This window comes from Chroicocephalus ridibundus, chromosome 4, assembly GCF_963924245.1.
Source record: "Chroicocephalus ridibundus chromosome 4, bChrRid1.1, whole genome shotgun sequence".
Taxonomy (NCBI): Eukaryota; Metazoa; Chordata; class Aves; order Charadriiformes; family Laridae; genus Chroicocephalus; species Chroicocephalus ridibundus.
In genome coordinates, this window is record NC_086287.1 from 60535284 (window position 1) to 60561856 (window position 26573).

Genomic DNA, 26573 nt, shown 5'->3' on the forward strand with positions numbered 1-26573 from the left:
TGATGCAAGGATCTTCAGCAGAGCAATGGGCAAGCTGCTCAGGAGGGGTCTAACAAGCTGCACTCATCCTGCCTCGATACGTACAACACATAGGAAATGTTTACTCGGTACAATCAGCCCTACCTCTCCCTCCCCATCCGTGGAAGAACAGCACAGTCACACCTGACAGGGTGTCAGTCACACGTACATCGTCTTTTTCACAAGACACATCAGGAGTCTTTGCACGGATAAATATAAGAACAGCAAAGAGAAATACTTGTGAGGCAAAGGGAAAATAAAATACAGAAGTTTCCAGAGGAGCAAGTGTACAGTTCAGAAAGGACAAGAACTCAGGTGAAGGATGGGGAGGAGGAAAGTGTAAAGCACCTACTCCAGAAGCTAACGAAAACAAGAGTCTGCAGGGCCGGGAGAGGCAGAGAAAGCCCAGGACTGGACCCAGAGATAACTTCAAGGTTACCTGCAGGTGTCTCTCCCTCCACTTCCTTCCTTCTGGTTGCCATCTTCAGCAAATTCCCTGCCACATCCTCACTGCCAGCCTTCTCCTCTGCTGTCTCTTTCCCACTAGCCACAACCTTTAGCAATTTGCCTGCCATGGTTTTCAGTTTCCCTCTCCTCTTGGCTTCCTGCTTCATTCTCTCCTCATGTGTGGTCTTGGGAAGCATCCTTGCATTTTCCCCAGACATTTTCTCCAACTTGCTGCCTCTTCCCACGAAGGCTCCCCAGGAATACTTTGTCTTCCTCATGATCCCAGCAGATTCAGGTGTTTTCTGTCCAACAGGGAATACTATCAGAAAAAAAAAAAAAAAAGGCAAAATGTCAGAAACACTTCTATGCAAGGTGATCTCAGTGGCTGTCTCCCAGCGAAGACTTTTCTTCCCAGATTTATTTTTTTTCCGTGCGGCTACAGGCTTCACCTGCTTTCTAAAAAGTGCAACCTGGTTCCTGCCCGCGCCGAGCGAGGACACTTTTATAGGCTGCCACCCCTCTTACGTAATCTCTCTCTCTTCTAGGAAAATAATGTCAAAAACCTCATACACAATCTAACCACAAGCACTGGGGGAAAGCCAGAGGGATTTTCGGCATTTTCTAAATGACTAAAACATCCCCACGCGCTGCCAATTATTTCGATGACAATCCTATCAGTTTAAGGGAGTTGATTATTAATAGTTTCTATGAAGCACACATCACTTTCCACCCACCCCACGCACCCTGGCTGCACCTGAGCTCTTCCTTGGCAAGGAGATCACGCCTGGCTTTGGAGCCAAATTTTTCCCCACCTCCCAGAAAGCCTAGTGTTAGCCAAGAGGGAAGTAACGCCCCAGAGAAGGGGCGTTGGTTTTCATGTTTTAGCAGCACCATTCGGAGGAGATAAGAGCGATCTCAGCTTTCTGGATTGTGCAATTTTCCAGCAACAATATACACTATTATATATTATTTTATATTTATACACACATGCATAACATTATAGCAATCTGCCATAAACGTGCGCATGCCTGTGTGTGTCCATATGTGTATGCACACATATAGGTCTACGCACCAGCCAACCTCCGCAGTGAAGAGAGATTTATGCCCGCTCAGTGCAAGGAACCTATTGGCGAGACCGGGGCTCTTAAAGGTTCTGATCCATAATCCTCAGAACCAATTCCTACACAGAAAATATCATTTCACTCCAGGAGCTTCCGTTAAAATAGATTTTTAAAAAGTCCCTGCGCTCCTGTGAGAAAGACACTACGCTTGGAGACAAGCCGAAATGCTGTCCTTACCACGCTCTCTTTGCTAGATAGTTACAAACTGTTTTTTTATTTCTCCTTTCCATTAGTATAAAAATGAAATCAATAACTTGAGGATTTTCATCAGCTGAAGAAAGAGTCTTGTATTAGCCATTACAAGCTGTATTGATTCAAAACCATACGCTACTCAAGAATTATTTGGTGGGGGGAGTATGAATTTAAGGGACAATTTTTCCACACGGCATCTAGATTCATCCGAATATGTGCATTCATCTCTCTGGGTTTAACGCCTGCAGTTTCTTCCAAGATTTTCTACATTTTTGTGACAGTAAAATTCCACTAGTTTCCTACTTGGAAACCAAGTAAATGTTATGTTATTCTGGCTCTTTTACTCAGTGCTTAATTCCACCAGCACGTTATCATGGAGCCATTTCATTCATTAGTCATGATAGGGAGGAGGAAATAAACACATTTCATTTCAAAGGACAAGCAGAAATTCCAGCAGCGGTCATACATTTCAGCTGTTGGCAGTAGGAAATACTGAGGTTGCAAAATACAGGGTTTTCCCAGATTGTGAAAAAAGTTGAAAATTGAAAGGCTTTATGTACATCCCATTTTGACCTTAATTTTTAATTGGCTGAAGTTAAAATATTTCCTTTGCAATATTATAGCTGCACTACATAGGAATACAAGATGGAGGGAGGGGGTTAGTACTGCAGAGACGCATTCCAGGCATGCTGAAATCCTTCAGCAGTATTTTCCCATGAAAATTCCAACACAATGTGTTTATGTTTCACTTCATCAGCATTTTTGCAACAAGCCCGGCTCTAACAAAAATCATTTCCCCAGACTTCTCTGTGGAAGGAAATTGGATGTCAAAGTGCCAGTCCTGCAGGCAAGATTCTCTGCAGTACACAGATTTTGAACACAGTATAATTGCAGATCGTGCCCTAAACTGGGGCAACATGATGTATGGGAATTGCTATATTTTCCCAGAAAGCTTCTTTCAAGGGAATACAATGTGAGCCTGTGGAAAGCAGGGACTGACTGAGCAGAGATGGATAGACTTCCTGGGGCTAGGACCATCTCTTGCTCCATGGTCAGCTCGATCCCCTCAATAAAAGCCATGGTAGACACTCCTCAAGATGAGAGTGCCCTCGGGGCACACCCCATCTCAGCACCACAGCACCAACAACCCAGATCTCATCTGTTCTACCTTTAATTGATTCACAAACCAGGGCAATATGTGTGTATAGGCAAAGCAGGCAGTTTCCCAGGGAGCGGGCAGCTACAAGCACCCTACAACGGGCAGCAAGTTGAGGATGGCCTTTCTGACTGTGGGCGCTGAGCCCGTCAGCAGCATGAGGTGATGCCCCATCCCTTCTGCTGCAGCGGTAGCAGCAACCCATCGTCATCCACTATGTCCACAACTACTTTCCAAATGCAAGGGTTGAAGGATGGCGTCACTGAGGGGGAATGCGCTATACCAGGAGAGGACATGCCCCAGAGGAGCTGCCAAGAGGCCACCAGCAGTCCGCTTCTCTGGGTCCCTGTGCCTTAACAGCATACGCAGGGTACACAGGTCTCTCTCCTCTGTCTCTGATGCTATTTTACTGCTCAGGCTAAATCTCTGCAGTTCTCTATGAACATGCTCTATCGCAGTGCTTCCATGAACGGTTTTATGCCTAGACAAGCAAAGCCCCCAGGGAAGCTACACCTTTACAGCAGAAAAGCTGAAAACTATCAAGATCACAGTAGAACAAAGGTCTTTTAGCAAGTGTTTACGTAATGCAAAGGGAACGTGTGCTGCCCAAAACCATCATTTTGGGCAGGGGAATCAGGACACTGCAATATTTCACCTGCCCCTTCCATGGGCACCTGAGCTGCCCACCCAAGGGGAGTCCTTCCAAGTAGAAAGAAGGGCAGTAGGAAACCACAAGGACACAGCACCTTAACAAGCACAGTTCTGCTTCTGAACAACATCCTTTATCAGGTGTGCCAAATGACCACTTTCTTCCTCAAAAGCCACTCCTTGGAAGCCCGCCCCCAGCCCCCTTCCTCCTGGTGTTTCAATGCCTCTATTTATTCACAGTGTGATGTTCTCTAAGGGGGACCTTCTCCTTTCTGCCCTGACCCTTGCTGTGCTCACTGCGAAAGAGGAGCAATTTGTCTTCCGGGAACATTCCCCAGCGTTCAGGAGTTTCCCCTGTTGCCTGGAGCTCCTGGAAAAGCCCACAGCCTCCCCACATCACTGAGACTCTGTCTTGCTGCCTTGGAAAATCTGTAACTCCTTTGTCTTTGGGAGCTTTCACTAAACAAGAAAATATCTCGGATAAATTTTTATATTGTTTCTCTGTTGACTTAACTCTTTATCTTGCTGCTTCCCATTTCTTTTGCCTATATAGATAAAATCTCTTCATAATAAGTGGATTGTGTGCCTGACTTGAACAATAGCTGTTTGCTCTGGATGCTAATCACATGAAGTCAGACTATTAGCACTTCAAATGAAATGACTTTGCAAGAGTCCAATTACATCAATATTCCAATTCCAGCAATGCAGTGATGCCCCTGCTTGCTTTGAAGGAACTTCGCATGACCACAGACAGGCATATACAATGGAAACTTTGTGCTCAGTAGCATCTGTTATGTGAAATACACTTGAGTCCTAACAGGAGGGCTGGATCTGCGGTATCTGCAGAGAGAGATCTGGAGTTTTTTCACCTCCTCCTTTGTTTCCAGAACATGCTGGTACTCTCCACCACTTTGAACCAAGGGCAAGAAAGACGGCAGAAAGGAATATTAATTATAATGATAAAACCTGCAGAGTACGGCACAGAAACATAGTGCTTCTCTAGGATGTAAATCCATGCAAAAGCACTTTGTGAAGCTATGCTGTAGTCTGACAATGTGTTCCTCCACCCACATGCAGCATCTTTGACTTCATCAGCTATCAAAGAACAGCCAGTCTGTATTATAAGCAAGGTAGACTTTTTGGAGAGAGAGAAAAAAAACAAATAAACAAACCCAAACCCCCTCCCCCTCCAGCTGGACACTGCAGCTGGCATTGCCATAATGGTCATATGCAAGCGGCGACTTTGTCATTTGTGCAAAATCAGTTGTTTATCATTCTGTGGAAAGCATATATTTATTCTTATTTCCTACGGATAACCCCATTTCCTAAAGGAATGAGACAACACAGCCACAGGTGAACACATCTCTGTGTTCATCTGATCCCCTGCCCTAACGCACTCGAGTGGGTTTTATGTCAGTTTTAACCAATTTTAAAGCCAGTTTTAACCAAACTGACAGAGGGTGGCTGGCACAAAATAGTACACCCTTACACACTTCATGAAAATACATGGCTGAGGAAAGAAGAGAGACCCACACTGCTCCTGCTGAGGAACAAAACATGGCATGAACTCAGCCTTTACCGGACATCAGAGACTCCACCCAGCAGCTCAGTCTGAAGGTACACAGACATGGTTTCCTTGCCTCTGTTGCTCACCAAATCCCCTGTTTACTCTCCAGCTAACCCGTGCGTGTGCGAGAGTAAATAAAGCAGCACAAATATTTAATACAAGCAACCTTTCCCGTGGCAACAGCTGAAACGAAGCTGCTTCCCTACGGTGCCTCCTCGCCCCAGGCTGCACCCCCTCGCCTCCCCGACATCTGTGTCACCCCAAACAGGCAAAAAAAGCTGTGAGTTGGAGCTAATTTGGAGTTGCCGCTGCTGCCCGACAGCCACAGTTGTAGCAAAAGGGAAAGAAGGAACCTTCTTCCTTTCTCTTACTGAGTGTGTTCGCTTGAGTAGCTCTTCTCTGCTCAGCCACTGATTTTCATCACATTAATCCAAGACTTTTCTCCTGTTCTGGATTTGTCTGAAACTGGAGGAATACAGTTTATTAGGAGGGGACAGACTGATGGATTGACAGACAGACAGACAGGCTGCATGGTCTCAGCAGTTTCAGAAACCACACTGAAGTTCTAAGAACAAGTTCCCTGAAGAACTGAATATTGACCCTTCCCCTGCCCTGAATACCGAAACAAAACACATTTGGACTTGATGTACAATTTGCACTGCCTCTGTTTTCCTCCTGATTGCAAGGACCCCATTCCAAACTGACCTCAATTTTCACTTAATTAGTAACCTACTTTGCCTTTCCTTTAGAACATTTTTAGCTAATTCCTGGGGATTTTGCCTAATTCTGGGTTTTTTTTCAGAATGAAACAAGCACTGCTTTAAGGAAGATAGAATCATAGATAAGGAAGACAGAAACATAGATGTTTTCCCTTTTGACAACAACAATAGTAATAATAAATAAATAAATCACACAACCCCAAAAATTTTTAAGATGAACTCGAGAAAGCCAAGCAATAGGGAAGTTTGAAGTGACCCTAAAAATTCCTGCATTAAAAATATCCTATCCATGCACTAAGAGAGGAATAAAGCAATACTTCCCGAAGCAGCAGCTTAGTCTTCAGGAAGAAACTGGGACCAAGCTGGGAATTCCCACTCCCTAATTTTGCCCTGCAGGTTTCCAGCAAGGACAAAGGATACTGTAGTAATCATAGCATCATAGAATCATTTAGGTTGGAAAAGACCCTCGGGATCATCGAGTCCAACCATCAACCCCACTCTACAGAGTTCTCCCCTACACCATATCCCCTAACACCACATCTAAACGACTCTTAAACACATCCAGGTGAATGTAACTCCACCACCTCCCTGGACAGCCTGTTCCGGTGTCTCACCACTCTTTCTGTGAAGAATTTTTTCCTAATGTCCAATCTAAACCTACCCTGTTGCAGCTTGAAGCCATTCCCTCTTGTTCTATCACTAATTACCTGTGAGAGGAGACCAGCACCAACCTCTCTACAATGTCCTTTCAAGTAGTTGTAGAGAGTGATGAGGTCTCCCCTCTTCCTCAAACTAAACAGTCCCAGCTCCTTCAATCGCTCCTCATAAGATTAATTACAACTTCCTTCTGTTTTCCTTTAGCATCAGTGGAAGAGCAAGAAAAAAATATCCACCAGACAGAGTACATAGCACACAGTACAGACTGGTTAAAAAAAGAGTTTCTCCACACCACAAAAATAGGTGGTTAGGTTCAACCAAACACTGGGATAATAAAATATTTCAAAGCAAACTTGTTAATTTTCACATATTTAATAGACCTGAGGCCCTGTTTGGAGATGGGTTATATTTAGCTGCGGGGAGACACAGAAATAGCCGACAGCGGGATGAGCAGGAGGTGGTTTCTGTGTCCCCCCAGCTCTGTTGGGAGGCCAGTGGCTGGTTTGGCATTACTGGTGTGGAGGGACAGGGGCCACAGTCCTCCATGTGGCACTGCCACCTGCAGGGACACCAAGGAGGATGGGGGACACAGACCCAGATCGGAGAAGGGACAGAGCCGACGAGCTCCATCCCCTTGCCCTCTGCACCCCGGCTTGGTAGAAGCCCCTGCTGTTTGCTACAGCGTGGGCTGGGCAGGATGTAAAGCTTGCTTCTGCAAAGGTTTGAGGGCTATCAGTCTGGTCACATCCCTAGAAGAGCAGCCACCCAGCAGCTTGGTTTCTAATCCTACGAGCTATCTAAAGAGTTATCCAAGGAAGGCTCCAGGGGCAGGTCTGCCAGAGGAAAACTACAACTTAAATGCTGCTTGCTATCATGGAGACGGAAAGAGCTTTTTTTAAAAAAATACATTACGGATATTGTTTGCTAGTGTGGTAAAGAATGCATTACCTCAACCACCAGCATGTCTCTTTTCAAGATGATCCATGATTTCATCCAGAGGGGGATTTTTTTTGAAAGCTTGTATTATGAATATTCCATCTCCATTTGGACAGAAAAGCCTAAAATTATTTTATTCGAGCCTTTTCATTTGGCTTAGATTGACAAGATTCCTCTGTGCATTTTTACATAAGATTCTTTCCAGCAGTAAAAACTTTGCGCTCAACTTTGCAGGAAACTTCCTACACACATCTGTACCCACAGCCCTACATGGAGCAGCATATGCAGAGATTTGGGACTGAAAATCCACATTACATCATTTGCATGTTTTCCCTGCTGCCACAAGAGGCCAGTGATTGTGTAATTTCCAGTCTCCTGTGTTTCACCCCAATCGTATTGACATGGCTCCACAGGCACATCTGCCAGACACCATCTGGAGGCTAAAATTCATAACTACAGATTGGCTTCCAGGACATCCCCAGCCCTCTCAGATAGGAGCTGGGCACATTTAAATATTAACTCAAGATCAAAACTCAACCATTTTTCCACTCAACATTCACAGCAGGCGCCTCTGGCCACAAACTAAGGCAGGAATGCCCCACGCACATGCACTGCCAAAGAAGCTGATAGATGGGATGGGATATGTTTACAACACGACTCAGGGCCTTTATCCTCATTGCTGAACACTCTGACCCAGCAGACAGGTTATTTAGGAGAGGAAGTGAGAGAAAAAAGATCAGTTTTCGTATAGACACCTAAATAAATCCCATTTTCAGAAACCTAGCACCTGTCATTACCACTTCTGGACAGTCTGAGCAAGCACTCCGTTCCCACCCCACAGTGAGCGGGGAGCTAGTTTAGCCACTTGCCTTGGTAAAGCTCAGGATATCAAAGAAGATGCCATGTCACACTGTAGAAAGGTCAGTTTTAAAAGATTTTTTGCAATCTCTAAACACTGGAGCTAGCTAGCTACAGTGAGGGGTTTGCTACAGCAAGAGGAAGCCAAAAGGGTCCTAGGAGAGAGATCATCGTCCTCTGAAACTGTTTCAGAAAAATATCCTGGGGAGGAATTCTGCATGAGCATGAAGAGAAGCATTAAATTTTTATCATCATGAGTTCAAATACATGGTGATAAAAGATTTGCACTGCAGCACTGTGTTTTCTTCCAAAAACAGAAAAGCATTTAAAGGAGACATGGCACTAGAAAATTCAGCACTGCTACATGATGTGGAAGATCCCTGAGAGTCTTCAACATTTTCTGACCCATTCTTCTCCTACAGGAACGAAAGAGATACCGACCAAGCAAGAGGTGGGCAAAACTTGGGGGGGAAGGTATCGGATGCAGGCAAGGTAAAGGAAAGGGAAGAGTATTTGCAATGTATTCATCTGCTGTCAGTATCAGGATGTATCTCATCTTTCCACTGCTTCCCACTTCTCGGCGAAGTGTAGGGAGTGCTATATAAAGATTCAGAGACACTAACCCAGCTCCTGAGAGCTGCACAGCACCGACTGCCAGCACATTGGCAGTGTTCCTCTGCCGCCTTCATCGCAACCACTCTGCCGGCGTTCATCGCTCGCAGCAAGTTTTTCCCTGCAAAGGAGAAAGATGTGGTCCTCGAGGAACCAAAATTCGGTAATTTGTAAGGATATTTCTAAATTGCCAAGCAAATTAAAAAAGAAACCGCTATTTTTTCCCATCCCGAACATGCACGTTATCGGTTCTGTTACGACCTTAGATCTCCAGCACATGTTATTTACTGGCTGTCAAGAGCCGAGACTCTTGAAACTCAATTAATAATAGAGCATTAAGGCCGCATTCCAACAAAGGACTTAAGTAAGTGACTATTTCCTTTAGTTTCAAAGAGAATATTCAGCCTCTTAGCTGTACACATCTGTTTACTGAGCAGGAAACAGTGGTGTGGAGCGGTGTTTGTACGCTCCATGGCTACACGACAACAAATGCCTTGGAGTCAATAACATCCGAAAATCGCACGAATCGCAAACCAATTTAATATAGCTGATCTTGACACAGCACAGAATCGCTGGATTTTAAGGCAGCTGCCTTGAAGCTTTTTTGGATAAATGGGTGTTTAATGCTATTTTCTGCGCAAGGTTTTAATGAGAAGCTCCCATGGTTACATGTTCACTGACATCTCCTTGGCTGTTACCACGCCCTTCCCAGGTACATATACCTTAGACAGCCAAAATAGGTAAAATGGCAGCTAAATACAAGCTTTCGTGCTGCTGTTTTACATCAAGAAAAAAGACTACTGCACTGATTTTGTTGATGAAGATAAGATGAACCGGACATTCCCTAGCCCTGATTCCTACTAACCTTACGCTGGGTAACCACTTAGATCTATGCAAAGGGAAAGCCAAAGAGCTGTAAGACATCTTCTGGATCAAAACAACTACGGATCCCACTTTGTACAAGTGGGACCTGAGTCCTTCATGTATGCAATTGCATTCCCCCACCCTTTGCATGCGTTAACGTGACTGAGATAAAGCATGTTAACATTTCCTTTCCTCTTGCTTCCCAGTCTTGGGGGGCCGTCACACAGAGAGAAATCAGGAACTCCAATCTGGACTGTAGGCTTACACAAAATATCTAACACAACAGATCTGCCGTGGTACAACTAGTTCCAAGAAGAAGCAGATGTACCTTGTGATATTAATTTATTCTAACATTTTTTGAAGGGGAGAGATGGGGAGAGATATTGATATGTATGGCAGGTACTGACTGATATTTAAAACCTTTGGCATTACCATATGTGCCTGGAAATAACTGCCAGTGCTATTAGTTGCTGTCATTGATGACAGCATGTAAATGACTATCTAATCTGCATACACAATTAAATAATTAGATGCCATATGTAAGAGCAGTTATTTATAAATGCGGAATTGGAGAAAAAAAATTAAGCCTCATCTTCACAACTTATCATCTCGCAAATCAAATCCTCTTGAATATAGGTATAGATCTTCATTACTGAGTGTCCCATCCTAGGTTAAAAAAAAAAAAAAATCAAAATTAATATTTCATATTATTGATTTTCCTATGTGATGCACTGAATCAGCAGTGCCTGCATCTAGCCTGCTGGCAGGAAGCTATAGCTGCTGTCCACAAAATGCCTGTCAACTTTTGGAGCTCATTATGAACACAACAAGCCAGGAAAAAAACCCGTCCTGCTGAAGGCCCGTCCACTGCGTTCAATGAAGGCTTGATCTATTCTTACGAACAGCTGACCTAGATTCTCTGCCTGAATGAGAGCATTTTCCAGCATCGAGGCTGCTCAGAGAATCAGAAATTCATGTACTGCTTATCATGAGAGAGGGAAAAAAAAAAGAAAGATATAATCTTAAGGGAAAGCGATGGCATCCGTTAGTCATAAAAGAGCTTTATCCATATCTGCAGAAAGCACTCCCCGACATGCTTCTGCTCTCATTTCAGAGTCTGGAAAGGACTGCAGCCCTCACCTCAGCACAGGTGGCAGGCCAGGCAGCCACGGCTCCATGGAGAGGCTGAGACGTGCCAAAGCCGTGGAGGACACAACTGCACAGCGGGGTGGCCAGCTTGCCACTCCGGAGCCACCCGCGGCTTTCCGGCAGCTCGGAGGCAGCCCCTGCCCCTGGGCTGCCGGCACCGAGGCCGTGCTGGATCAACGACTGCTGGTTCACGTCATGCCAAGCCAGTGAAGTCTGCTGAACCCTACACTGCCAGGTCCCCATGAGATCCAGCTGCAGACACAGCGCACATCCATCGTCCCTGGGAAGCTACGGAGGCCTTAATGAGGCAATGCTATGTCCTACCGATGAACCGCATAGGACACTTCTCCATTTGCCAGTTCTTCAAGAGATGGGAAGCGCATCCTGTGGCACTCAATAACATAACAATGGTGGTATGTGGCTCAGAGGGACAGACAGGCCAGTCAGCCCTGGAGTAAGGACCTCAGAGACCTTTGCTTCCTGCCTCTGCTACTGATCCATTTTGTCTACAATAACATTCCTCATCTCCCCAAGATCCTAGCGGACTCCTCCATCAGCTGGGCCCAGGAGTCATTCACATTAACCAATGATACTCACCAGACTGGTGTTGAGGGGACCCTGAGGGTGTACATCACTGTGAGGGATGCCAGCTTGATGCCAGCCCTTGATGGCTGCTGTCACTGATGCTGAGCTGCCCACAGGAGCAGCTCCAGGTCTAGGCCAGCACCCAAGCAGCATCTCCCCAGGTGGGATGAGAAGGAGCTGGCAGGCAGGGGCTAGTGCAAGACAGCCTCAGGCCCGCCAAGGTAGAGTTCCCACCCTGCGGCTATGCTGCATTGCTGGCTGCAGGGACAGGGACAGGAGCACAGACCAAGTCCTCAGGGTGGGCAGGAGCTGTGCGGTCAAGGGAGGTTTCCTTCGATACCAAAATGTTTTGATCTGACTCACAGATGGAGATAGAAAGCTAAATTCACATACATAAATTCAGGCCCTCTGATCACAGAGATATTCTGCCCTTTCTCCAGATATGAACATCCCAGACCGAGTCTACAAAGGAGGACTTCTGCTCATGTGGACCCTCAATGACTGCACCACACAGGCGAAACCCACAAGTCCAGCCCACGCAGAAGGCAAGTGACTGCTGTGGGCCATGCTGCCAGTGAGCATCCCCCCTTCCCCTCTTCCCTGAAACCTCCAGAGAGGCCGCCGAGAGGAGAATACAAGCTCTAATTAACCAGCTCTCAATTCAGATCTGGTTCAGCAAATGCAAACACCGCATCAGGCAATTGAGTTTTCCTCACCAACTTACTTTTGCATGTGGGCAACATGCAAACTAGGTCAGTATTATTCCTACCAAAACACTCGCTATGGGTGTTATTTTTAGAAAACCATGTGATTGTCTGACTTTTATTTATGAGAGCACAGAAAGATCCACTGTATATTTTCCTGTCTGTCTTGTTTGGGGTGGTTTGTTTTTTCAGTTCTTTGGGTGGGTTGCTAAGATCTCGGGCCTCTTTTTAAAAGGCAAAATCAGACTCAATCAAGAGACCTTGCAGGTCACATCCCTTGGCAGTCAATGAAACAAAGCACATGTAGTGGTGAGCACACCAAACCAGACAAGAGCACGGAGAGGCTATGAAAAGGCAAGACGGTGATGCAGGTAACAAGGGACAAGGATATGGAGCAGAAAAGGTGCCAGGGGAGTATGGGAGGTGGGGAATCAGGCAGGGTTTGAAGGATGATAGAAAACACTGCACTTACTTAGATCTTTGTGACTCCCCCAAGGGTAGACCCAAGATCTCAGCAGCTAGACAAAAGTCAGCAGGAGAGCCAAGTTCAGCGACAGAAAACTTGTCCAGAGGTTCAAGTTTATTTTCTGAGACCTACTTCTTACCTCCTTGGCACAAGCAAATGAACTCAAGGCAATAAAATCCTGTACCAGCTTTTCAGGGTGCACTTGCCACGGAGGAAAGGGAAGGGGTCGAACTGGCTGGGAGGGCCTGGTGCTTGCTGACACCTTTTCTGCCTCTGCCCAGGAACTGCTGCCCCAGGAACCAGGGCCCTTTTGGGGTCCCAGCTGGCTCTTTGGTAATCCACCAACACACTGCATACACCCAAATTCAGAAAAGCTGTTTTCGTCTGTCCTTTCTAATTGATCTCAAGCCCTGAAGCTCCCATCCCAGGCAGTCTGCCTTCCTGAGCTAATTGCTGGTATCATCTAGGTGACTCCCCCAAAAAAGAAACAAAAACTTCAAAAGAAACAACATAGGCAGAGACAAAGACAACTGGACAAGATCCAACTCAGCTTCCAAACCACAAACAACATTTCTTTCTCCAGCAAAGACCACGCTGTCACAGAGCATTAGGTATGCACTGCAGACAAAGCTACACAAGCTAAATCCTCCACACAGGGCCGGCAACTGTACCTTTTCCTGCAAACAGAAACGGCACAAATGAACGGGGAGAGGCAGGCATCTGGCTAGGCTGTCCTACAGCTTGGGAACTCATCGGTGTTTCAGGGGTGGTGAGTGAGAATCACATACAGAGATACTCAGGGGTGTTTTAAGAACGTGGGACACGTCCTGCAAACTTGCCAAAATGGCTTGGGTGATAAAAGCTGGGCAGAGGATTAGCCATGCATTGCTGTGTCATCATCTAATGCTCCTATGCCACGTGAGTCTAACAGTGGTTTGGAATAAACAGCATGAAGACGGCTTATACCCTAAACTTTCCATTTTTCTTCCATCGCTCACATAACACTCGCACACAGGTCACTTCCGCTATACCTGCAACACATCACATGTGATGTTGCACTGAATTTTCTGTAACTATACTTTTTTGCAATCAATTCATACAAAAATAAAATGTACCTTATCAGTCACTGAGATATGCATTCTCCATCTTATTGTTAAAACCAGCAAACTAATACTGCCTTGAAAAAGAACTGAAGGCAGCAATTATTCACTGCACTCATTAGCAGTGAAAACTGCTTTCCAGCCATTTCAGTCACCATCCCGAAATTACGCAGTTAGTTGTTGGTGCCAGATTCCCATTTATCTCAAGCACCTTTTGTAACAACAACAAACAATAGCTGCTTCTTCATTTATCAGGCTTCCCATGAGAGGAAGAACTCATGTTACAAAGGAAGGGCCACACAATCATGCCTTACTACCCCGAGGTACGCGGGACTTTCAGAAGTCCCTTAGAAATTTCAGTATACACAACATCTAGGAGAGTTAGGAGCGGCCCAAGGAAAACAAGGGTCTCAGTAATAGAAGAAGTACTAATGAGTGCAGGACAATAGGCACAGGCGGTCAGGCAAACAAAAAGCAGGAGGAGAAGTGTAACAGGAGCCAGGTTATTGGCTGTCCCGTAACAAGAGAGCTGGTGCAGGTCTGCTCTGTTGTCCGCCAGCACCATGCACTGTGTCATTGAAGCTCATGGAGCCACCCCAGAAGCTGAAGCTGTTGCAGAGGTGAGAAACACAACTCCTCTGTTTCTGCTCATCAGAAAGCACAAGTCCTCTCCTCCTTTAACCAAAGTGATGTTCCCTTCACTGCCACATTTCCTCACAGGCAACGTGCACACGTCATTCCAGCGCAAAGCTGCTGTGAGAGCAGATTCAGGGTCACATCAGACTGGCACACACAAGACAGTCCTGAATTCCCTCATTCTTTAAACAACGCTTCTTTGGTGTCTGTGTTTGTTTTTTTTACAAGCATGAAATGAAGACTTTGTGTCTTTTTCAGGGAGGGCAATGTTTTATTTAAGATGGCCTGCTAGCACCATGAATTTTACATGACAGAAGCTCCATCCCACAACATTCTTAAACCTCTCCTCGTTAGTCAGCAGGGCTCTGATCCCGCAGCCGGGAGATGTGGCACCTCCCACCGAGAGCCCTGGCATGGGGGCTGACTCATGTTATTCACAAGTATACCCCTTCTCCCTACCGACCACCACTGAAACACAGCCTGCCCTGAAGCATCGCCTTGGAGACCTTCTCAGGAGACAGATCTGCTGCATCAGCTCCTCCTCCCAATGCTTCCCACAGAAATGCCCACACATACAGGCAGGCTGTTTGGAGATACACTGATGTGAGCAGAGCGTGGGCAGGTCTAGCAGAGCATCCTATCTGCTGCAAGGCCTCTGGAGGTCACAGATAAGCAAACACAGGCATGGGCAATGCTAACGGCATAGATACATAAGCAAAACAAGCCAGGCAGCAGCTCAGATGTACCTTTCCAAGATTTTGGGTCGAGTGCAGGATTCAGTGGATGTCTGTGGAGCTATGCCTGGTAATCAGTGTTCAGAAAGGCCAGCTTTTACAGTAAACCAACCATATTCAACTCTCAATTAGCCATGGAAGATTAGCTGGGTTGGGGATTAACCAAACACTTCTTCCCCATAGCAACCACGGCTACACCACCACGCCACCGCACACGTAACACAGGGCACATGAGCCTCTTGGAATCCAGCAGGTTAAATCTGTCCCCACTCAGCAGAGAAACCAGCAGGCTTGTTCCAAGCCTTTCAAAGGTATAAGACCTGAATATGTTATTATCCTACTCCCTAACTAACATATAGCCTCTACTAGCCAGGATCTGGCTTTATACAGGTTACCCCATCCCACAATGTCTTCGATGGCTGAAAGCCGACAATATCTAAGCAAACCAGCCAGTGCTAAAATAAGAACACGTGTGTAGCCTGCAAAAGCTGTCCAAAGCTTTAGGCAGCTGGTGTGCCGACACCGATGCCTATGTGCTGAGTAATGATGTCTCACTGCTTCTTTGTGCTCCCTTACCCATCTATTTCCATCTGTTGTTCCTTGGCTTCCACGTGGATTGTACGCTCTTCAAAGCCGAGCTTTCTGCTAGCACCTAGGAGATAATCTAGTGACAGGGCACCACAAAATCAGTCTGATTGACTCACGTGAGTAATCAGTGAATTGGAGTCGACATTGTACAGGAATGTGGATAGGAATTGGCTAAGCATGGTGCATCTGGATGGAAAACATGACTCAGAAATGTTACTAACATTATTCTTTCTGATGTCCGTAAACCTGACTAAGAAATGGAAGAAATGGTGTGGGCAGAAAAAGACAGAAAGACAAAGAGACAGCAGGCTGGCACGCAAGCATCTCATAAAAATGCACCAGATGACTGGTACACAGATCAGAGGCTTAGAAGAGCTGAGAGCATTTGCAACTTCTACAAAGATTCTCATTTCTTCTTTTACAGTTATTAACTTTGCATGCTTCTCCATTTTGTTTTTGCTTCATCTTTCACATACATAGGCCAAGATTTGGATCTTATCTTCATGTATCCCAGTGACTTGCTGGCATATCGCGCGCACACGCAGCTACCCCCAGAGGTCAAGACATCTCTTTCGCTGCCTTCTGTACATGATGATAGCGCAACTACGCTGGTCACCAGGACAACAGTCACAGCCTGTCAAACTGATAAGAAGTTGGTCAGATGGGTTCATGCTCTGAGAGAGAGGAAGACCGAGGCAATAAATGTAATACACAGCAGTGAACTGCAAATGGCATTTGGGTTCTGCCCTTAGGGAGCTGGAATGAGAACAAACATGAGCGCAACAAAGAAAGAAGAGGGTCTGAAGAGAAGAGGCTTTTAAAGCTCCACAGTTAATGGGAAATGGGAAAGATTCAAGTAAGACACAGCACTGGAGCTCAGACGTGGGGTTTCTCTCAGCCCTCTCATGCAAAGGGAGCAGTTTTGAGCCCACACAGTCCCAAATTTCCAAAAGTCACCGAAGCTACTGTCATGCCAATGGGCTCAGAGGTTGTCCCTGTTGGACACCAAAGTAAGGAGCATTTCTTGGACACCAAGAAATAAGCATTACATTTCAGGCATTCTCTATTGCTAGAATTGCCTCTTGCTAACAGCAGACAGGACTGCTGAAGAACTGTACTAACTCATGCCAACACCCAAGGTGTCTTTCTGGCTGGACCTGAACCCACTGCAGGAGGAGGAAGTCACCTCTTCCCACAAAACAGCCCCACCAAGCAGAACTGAGCTGAATCCAGGGCATGTCCCTGTTCCTTCCCAGACACAGAGGAAGAAATTCAGTTTCTTTCTCCTATCTCCCAGCTGTGATCCAGCAGTGAATTGTCTTGTTAGAAAAGTGCCCCAGCACTCAGACACGCTCTCTATCCCCTCGCCTACATATTAGGGAAAGGGGAACCACAGAGCCAGCTGCACAAATATCTCTGCTTGGCTGGGGCCGAGATATACACAACAGTCCAACACACTCAAGGCCGTTCTGAGCACAACAAAGCAATGCCCAGAAACAGAAAAATGTCATCGAGGTGATATAGGTGGGTTTCTCACATTTGTTCTGCATCGCAGTCAAAACAGGCAGGCATAATGCAGGGAGACAGAGAGGCCTTTCTGAGCGAGCAGTGTGGCATGTACTCCTGGGTCACCCCAGGCGGCTGTCTGTCTGCCAGGTCTCCTTTCCCCTGTTTTGATTGTAGCTGCATCCTTTCTGTATCAAGATGAGGATACTTAATGCACGCTCACCTTTGCCCTCAGCTACAAGCTGTTTCTGCTTAGCTAATGCTTTTCTTGGCAGGCTGAGCCAGGCAAGGCAGAGTTCAGTTTGCACCCCGATCAGCTGAAGCACAGATGACTGGCTCTGGGAAATGCTGCGGTGATATGGCCAAAATGAACTGAAGTCACTTACACGGAGCTGCAAATTGCTCTGTGCTGGTACTCGGCCAGTGAGATTCTGACCCATGACTGGGCACCCAGCCACAGCCAAAGGACAAATCAAAATAAACAAATCCGGAGTTTCTTCCAGGGACATATTATGAAGGGATTCTCAAAGCAGGATTTAAGAACAGAATCCTGTCTGTCCTTCATGACTTAGCATGGACTGGGCACAATGACAGAGCCTCTAAAAAGCTTGAAACACAGTTAGTGGAAACGGGAAATAGGGAAGATAGAAGACATAGGATAAGAGTTGAGACATACAGGGGTTTTCACAGCTCTGGCACAGCTCTCACATGCAAGTGCTGCATGCCAAACTTTCAAAAATGGTCACAACAAACGGCTGAAGCTTCGCTGGTTCTGAGTAAAGGCTTAAGAATTTGACTTCATTTTACTTGATATTTTTATTTATTTGTTGAGAAGCAGCCATTACTCAGCACTCCATGAAAGAGACTGCTATGGGAAACCCATGACTAATAACTCTTCTTTGATTCACCTGTTCTCATTAGCAGGTTTTTTGGAAGAATATATCGCACAGCCTCTTGTGCAATAGCCCTGTGCAGAGTTCACGGATGTAGGGAGACACACCTCCCCAACATTGATCACTTCTTCCAGCAATCTCTCAGCAAAAACACGTAGGTTGGAATCACTATGGCAAACACAATGCTGTTTGCAGATCTGGAGCACAGTAAGTAAACAGGCAAAAATCAGGCAAAGCTGCCACAAACCAAAGTAAGCTACAGAGCTGCTTCTTTAAGACCTTTGCTAGGGTAAGAGAAGATGTCACTGAGCGGTTTACTCCATAGCAGGGGATAAGGAGGTTTGTGCTGACTCTCAAGCAATCTAGCGACCAGACTGTGACTTGGCAGCCCACTGTACTTTGCCCGCTTCCCTGCTGCTCCAGGAATTGAGTAAGCTGTGAGTGATCCGCCCGCACACGTCACAGCATATGCCGCCCCGTGCACCCAAACTAGCACGCTGCCGGACGAGGTGCAGGGGCCAAGTCATTCACCCTCCTGGCCACCCGAACGATTTGCAGGGTGCAGAATGTGGTACCTCAGGACCCTCTGCAGAGGAAGCGATGGGACTCCCTCACATCTGCAAGGAGACATATTTCAAGCTTCATCTGTATGACTCAGCTGTTCACTGCAGGTCTCTGTGGGAGCAGCAGTTGACACTGGGATTCATAATTTGTTATCTATAAAACGAAAAGAAGTTCAATCAAACGTGTACTAGTAAACATCCTCCAGAGTGCACAGACTCACACAGAGACTCACCCTCGCAGCCAGTAGACTAAACTATCAAAACCCCTTGTCGCAGCACTCCTTGTCTCAGTGCAGCAGGAAAAAAAGCATGCAGGGAAAACAAGGGCCTTCTTTGGCCACAGTAAGTGCTACTAGTCAAAAGAACAGGATATCTACAAACCAAAAACAATAATTTATAAGCACACACCTTTGAAGACAGAAATATTATATCTATATAGCACAATCAGGGATAAGTGCACAAAGCCGCTATCAGGAAAGATGTCCCAGAAGTAAAGTCTCTGAGTTAAACTGGCACATTATCCACTGGTATAAAACAGTGCATCTCTGTGGACTTGGATGAGCTCACAAGCATTTACATACAACCTTCGAGATCCCACCTGCACCCACACATCCTCCCTAACTTAATCTAGAACAGAGAATTCATCCATCACCTAGTCATCCATTAATCTGTCGACCGTGCAAACAATCAGAAATGAGAGGAGCTGTGTATTTATTACACATTTCTGAATAAGTCATGCCCAAGATCTAGGATAAACAATATATTAAACCCTAAAGAACCCTTTGAAAGCTTTTTGCCTGCTGGAGACAACAATGAAAAAGTAACGTGATAGAAAAGGAACAGTAAATCATTCATGAGAATGATTAAAAACAAACTGTGGGTGAGGTGCAGCAAAACAACACTAAAAACAGCCAGTGTATTCTTCTTTAGTATCTCGTCTTCTAGAGGGTGGAGTGGTTGTAAGCAACTTAAAGAAGCCCCACTTTGTGTTCTTTAGGGCAGAGAAGACATACCAGATACAAAATCCATGGACAACTGCACAACCACAAGTTACAGCTTATTCAGATGCCCCATGACTACATCAGGCACTGAAGCAATAATGCTACTGTGCTTAAAATCACTGGTGCAAATAAGGCTTAACTTAACAAAAAGGGATGTTAAGGACACTAGAAACAAGGATAAATTAGTCTCCCAAGGGCTGAAAAATGCTTTACACTAGTGATCTTACTTAGACACACATGACCATTTTGAAATCCTAAAATAAAGTTCTGAAAGAGTTACAGTGCCAAAATGTTCACAGCTACCACCTAATCTAATCCAGTTGTTGGTACCACAGTTTCCCAGATGAGTGTGTTAGCCACAAACCATGTTATTAGCATTTATTTTAGATCCCTTCAACTCTATGAACATGCTTGTTTCAGGAAAGCTTGTTTCCTAAAACTATCTCAAGTAAAAAGCTAAAAAACAATCAATGTAGACAAGATTTGTTTCTTAGAGTCTTAAAATAACATCCTTGAGCTTCAAGGCAAAATTCAGCCTCCATTACGCATTTGAACATTAATTGACCCAACTGTGTGTCTTAAGACCTTTCAAAAACTGATTCTGAAAACGGTTCAAGGCAGTAATAACCTTGTAAAAAAGTTCTGCCTTCAGTGTGTCTCCTGGGTTGTTCTCAAAAAGAAAAATCTACATTAGGTCAATAAAATCATGCTAAACTTTACAGTCAACACCATGTTTGATATGGATTCACGTTCAAGGGTATTTTTAGCCTAATTTCTTAAACAAGCAAGATTTATGCGATCGTGGTGTGTGTATCTGTGTGTGTGTGTGTATGCACCTGCCTGTCTCTTCAGCCCCATCTACCTGTTCCTGAACCCCCTGGATAATTCCAAATACACTGACATCTAGGTACGTGAGGCTCGGGTAGATGGGTAGGGTAAGACATTATTAGCCACCACAGGATCCCCATAGGCCAAAACCAGACTTAATTCATTACACCACTCTTGGAAACCACGTGTTCTATCAGCTATTTTAATATTGCTACTAGTCGATGTAATATCCTAAACATAACACTTGGCACATGCAAACCATAGAACAAAGTTTCTGCCTCTATTTTTTTATTTTAAGTACCTCTCCTTTTTTTCTTTTTTTTTTTTTTAGTTTGGCAAATTATTTACTTTAGTAATATAAATATTTGAGCCGCAAACCACCACAGCATTCAAAGACTTTGGCACTGCATTGCAGTCATGTATTATTTGCTTCATTACAAAAAGTTTATCCCTGTATTTTTATTAAGCAGCCCGCACCAGCTATACTCAAGCTCAAGGCAAAACATATCAAACAAGCAGCAAATGCCTTATTACAACCTACAAATTTAACATTATCCACTACAAAACCTGGAGTGTCCTGCAAAATACCTTCAGTGTTGCAAAAAAGACAACTCAGTAAGGGTTATAAAATCAGATTTTGGAGACGAAACTTTTTCTGCTATGTGTGTAGCTGTCTGTTTCCAAACGCACGGCTTTGCCCTCCCAGCCAAGCAGCACCTTCGAAGGTTTAGTTCTGGAGAACATGAAGATTTTCCTTTGCCTTCAAAGCAGATTTTTCCTTTGCTTTCAGCACAAGCATCTGGGATACCTTCTCCCTCTACTAGATCTGGCAGCAGAAGCACAAATACAATCCCTAGTTGGGCCTCAGTACTGCCTCCAAACCTCAGCTCTCCCAGCAATGCCCTCGTATTATTTTAAAGCAGAGAAACTCCTCCGTGCTCAAATGAGCGGAACAGAAGAGCAAAACATGCTGCAATCAGCAGTGCAGACCCCTAGAAACTAGCTCAGCAGCCACATGTTTCTGCCCACGGGAGAAGGGCTTTGAAAGCACTTAAGATCTCCAGGGTCCCCCCAGACAGGGAGGAGGTTCTGGAGAGAGGGTCTCAAAACCAGGGGCTACCACACCTTCCTCTTAGGAAAAGTAGAAAGCCAATAGGTAACTCTAAGCACTCATTACTCTTTTCTACTACTTAGAGTTAACATCTGCTGGGAAATCAGTTCTGATAATCACAGCGCTGGTTGCCAGGCTGTCGGAGGCCAAAGAAAAAGGATGAGAAAGGATGTGTATGTGGAAGTGTTGGCAACGCACATGACAGCTGCAGAGGACCTAAGCAATTTCATTAATAAAATGGAAATGAAAGCGTAAATTGCTAAAACAATACTGGAAGAGAGATTTAACTTAATGCACAAGCAGACAGATTTTGAAGTCTGAAAGCTAGCTACGACAAGTAGCAGGGAAATGTAAATGCAGTGGTTGCTAATGGGCATAATGAACAGGCAGGCAGCTTTGACAGCATGTTCTCAGCTGGAAGCGATATTCCCCAAGGACTCTTTATCTTCCATATCCACTTCTTTCAGCAACCATATAAATGTAGCAGGCAGATTTGCCAACCACAAGCATGCAACTGCTGGATAATGTTAGTGGTTGCCAATTAGGCCCATAGCCAAAGCTGCTACCTGGACAAACCAAGGAAACCTGGCTTCTCCGATTCCGATCGCCTACACTTCCATCTACTTCTGACACAGTCAGAGAAAAGACAGCTCTCCAAACTGGGAGCATCCCCTCTTTCACAGACCTCCGAACTGTGCTATGCTGAATTCACCTCCTGATTGAACTTCCAGCCCATTTGCACTTTTCATTCATTTCTGTCAGTTTGCCTTTGTTTATTTGCCTCTTTAAACACAGACAGACTGTTTTTATTTGCTCAAAAGGATGTTTTAATTTGTTCTTTTCATCCAAACAACTACCATCTGCAAAATTCCGAACCGACTCCTCCCACAGACAACGAACCAGCCAAGTGCAATGCCAAAGGTAAAGGTACGCTATTGAAAAATCACCAACACACAAAAATCCCCATGCAAAGCAAATCAACATGTTCCACCAACACACAAAAAACCCCATGCAAAGCAAATCAACATGTTCATGTTAAAAAAATAAAGAAATACCACAATGAAAATCCATGGTATCCTACCAAACAGAGTGGGACCACTTAAATGGCCATTGAGTACATGCAGCCTGATGGCCTAAACACCCGCTTTTCTAATGCACTGCTGAAGATATGCACTGCTTAAAATTCAGAAATGCATATAACAGCCTTCATCCCTTCTCTCAGCCCACATGGGTGGGTATTACTCAGCTGTTCAGGAAGCTTGCTAGTTCTTCCAGATGTACCAGTTGGTCTAAGAAAAGATACATTACCACTATTCTTTTGGAAAGGGTATTCCAGCAAATATTCATCCAAAAAGAGACAGGATACTCTCTGCCCACTTTAGCCTTATTCATGGAAGCCAAAGCGACAACAGGCTCATTATATTTGATGATGCTCTGGGAAACCACTCCTTACTCTTTTTAATGCCACATGGTGAATGTTCTTGGTGCTGGATATGGTGTTGGATATAGTGTTGGTACAGGGGCAGTGACCCATCTCAGCAGGTGACCCAGCGTGTGGGTGTCCTATTGAGCAGCACTAACTGGAGAGTCAGGCCCAGCATCCCCTTAGCACTAATGCCCTACCCAGCCAGCCAGTATCCCCCACACTGCATCCTGATAGGAAACCCTGGCATGTAGAAAAAGCATCCTTTTCTCTTAACATTCACAGCTATCAAACACTAGTTTATATTCTGCAGAGAAAGCTCATTGCTTCCTCTTGCTGAGACACCTCCCCTACATCGGCAGACACATACTGGAAGAGAAAGAGGGAGTGCAGGAGGGAGCCTCATGGCGTCCATTGAGACAGTAACAGATTTGAGGCAGAGCCTTTCAGGGCACTCAGACCCAAACACTAGCTGGGAGATTTTATCATTTCTGCACAGTAACATAAGCAACAAAAAATAACTACCAAAAATAATGCTATATGTGTATCTAACGTCATACACTTGCTCTCTTTTTTTTTCCCCCTCTATTTACTAATTATAGCTAACAAGAATGATTAACGTTACAGAGCATGGAGAGGAAAGCATTTCGCAAAGTGAGTCTCCCCAGGATGAACAGTGAGCTGCCAGGCAGCAATGTACGTGGAGCTCCTGAACAGAAAAGCCAGAATTAACCTCTGTCCTTGCTACTGATCAGTGGCTAGTGGATTTTGGACTCGTGCTTCCCCAATGGCTGCGTATTCAAACCTAGCATGTAAATAATTAAACTTTCTCTACACATTTCCAAGATAGGAAGAAGAAAGGCTATTGCTGTCCAGGGTTCAGTGTAACTATACATAATCTTGGCTCTCTTTCCATCTTCTGAAATTACTGAAATTACAGCCAAAGCTGTGAAGACGGCATGACAAGGAATCACTAACCCAGCTGCTAAGGGTTCCTGCCTGCACTGGACAAAATAACAGCTCTGAACCAGCCACTGGGAGAAAACACGTACAGTTTCAGCCACTGGGAGATAACACACACAGCTCACAGTAGAGAAAAAACATTCTTCAAGGCCAAGGTTACCAAGTGGGTATTGAAATAAGGTTATGTTTATAGCCAACCATATCACTGATAGACGACAAACTTGCTGAAGAGTAAACTGCAGACAGGACACAAGGTGGTCTATCAGAGAACAAAAACACACATGATTACAACGCCCATTTTTGAAGATTTACATTTTAAGTACAGACCTATATTAAGATTTTCAATAGAATTTTGATTTTGCTGCATTATCACAGGCATTGACGCTCTGTTATTTTTAAGAAAAAATTACTAAGGCAACATAGAACAAACTGGAATTGTTCAAGGCTGAACTGAATGATAATACAACATTCCTGTGATAAGGAAACACACCCTAAGGTCCACTGCGGAAAACATCCCATTCTCAGACATGAAACCACTTCCAAAACCTGACTTACTAATGCCATTTAAAACGTCTTAACTACAAAAGTATATATAAAACTTGCTTAGTTTCTACCAATGAAACGCAAAGCACGCGAGTGGTCTGTATTTTGAAGGTCACATGAGCAATGCAAACCATGAACTTCAGGATTCATGAAACCATGACGTTTTCAAAGTGGGAGAAGAGAAAAATATTTTTTCTGTCTTGTCCAAGCCACGAAATACTAAAATGAACAAACTATAAATATTAAATTTCAGTAGAAATATTTGGGATCCAACATTTAATATTAATGAATTGTTTCTGGTGAGAAAAAAAATCAACAACCAGGCACCAAGACAACAATAATCCACAATTTTAGTCGGGTCTTGTATAATCCAGGAGAATATCACATGACTTCATCTGTATGGGGACCTGCTTTTTGCAGAAGGAACATTATCTTAAAAGGAAACTCTTTAATTTAATTATGTCAATTTATATACTATGGTAAAAAAAATCCTTCGTTATGCTACTAATCATAACGGTTTCAGAGTTATTCCACTACATCGAATAGCACCAAAATACAGGGTGTCTTTTCCCTTTTTGCTGCTCAATAAAGTGTTAATGGCAGCGGTATGCTTTAACACTCATAATCTATTAACCTCATAGGTGGTCGTAGCACGGAACTAAAGCCGCAGACAGGAGGCCACTTAGCAAGTTATACATGCTGCATATTTTCACAGCAAAGGAGTTCCTGCTGTGCTTTTCCTTGCCTCCCACATTTTTTATGATTTTTTTTCCCCTCATGGTAAACTGCCAAGCTTTACATATTTTTGGAGATGCTTCCTTATTTTGCCCTAACCCTCTTTCTCGTGTTTTTAAAAAAGTGTTTGCTGTGTGGTTTATCAAGGAGACATTTAAAACATATCCTGAAGAATTTTTTAACTTTTTCAAATGCAGATAGTGAAGTCCAAGACTGGACTCACATGATGTTTGACAGGATGGTGTCTTTGCTACAAAGACTTTGCTATTCCATAGGCCTGAAGAGAGACTTATAACTAGGACAGCAGCCATCATGTAGGAGGGGTCTTTTCTTGAAGCACAGAGATGTGCAAATTTATCTGTTTTTCTCCAGCTGAGGGAACAAGATTTTTTATTATTGTGTGTCACTGGAAGTGGTTTTGTACCAATAGCCCGGCTTTTATGATTTCTAAGAAAAATCTCATTTTGTCAGTCACCTTCATGTTTTAATGCAGTTTTTTTTTGCATATCACACCAAAAAACGTCCCAAGATTGTACTTGAAGGTTCAATAGGAGAAAAGTGTTTCCTTTAATGCTTGGACTCAATGATCTTAAAGGTCCTTTCCAACCTAAATGATTCTATGATTACACCAACATGTTTATCAAAGTCAGCCAGGAAACCTACATTTCAAAACTAACTTCAGGCAGAAAGAGATTTAGGTTATATGACATTATTTTAATGTCACTACTAGTTTTTATCTTCATTCTCTCTCTTTTTCCTCTATACACCCACAGAACCATCAAGAAGCTTTACAACATTATTCAGTAAGACACGGTGACAGGAACTGAGGGAGTATTATTCTGCTGGGGAATATTTATGGGATAAGAAAGGTTGGTTCATCACTCAATTGATAAAGTCAAAAAAAGTTCTTTGCTACTTGAGTATTATTCTAAGTATTCCAAAACACGCAATTCCTGTGATACTGGAAGAGTGAAGGTAGATGAGAAAGAAACAGAGGAAGGGACCGAAGTTTTTTTGCTTTTTTAAGTGAATGCAAAATCCAAAACAATTTATTTCATCTAGGGCCCCAATTCAGCTAAGGAGGGATGGCAACATTTTTACATTAAGAATAAAGAGCATATACACATGGAGGATTGTGTCATCCTTCATAACATAACCCAAGCACCCACAGCCACCCAAAGCTGAGTCCTTCATGGCACTGAAGTTAAAGGATCAGCTCTCTCCTGCACCCTTAAAAGGCAGGCTGTACA

General features: G+C 44.4%; 1 protein-coding gene across 1 annotated transcript in view; it reads right to left on the bottom strand.

Annotated features, from left to right (window-relative positions):
- Positions 1-13457, bottom strand: part of LOC134514468 (exocyst complex component 3-like protein) — a 38337-nt gene extending 24880 nt beyond the window's left edge. Inside the window, exons 1-2 of the mRNA XM_063332328.1 lie at positions 13371-13457; positions 458-784 (exon numbers count right to left, since the gene is read on the bottom strand). Coding sequence (XP_063188398.1) covers positions 458-784; positions 13371-13452 — 409 coding nt within the window. The 5' untranslated portion in view covers positions 13453-13457. The remainder of the gene's footprint in view (positions 1-457; positions 785-13370) is intronic.
- Between the last annotated feature and the right edge of the window lie 13116 nt (positions 13458-26573).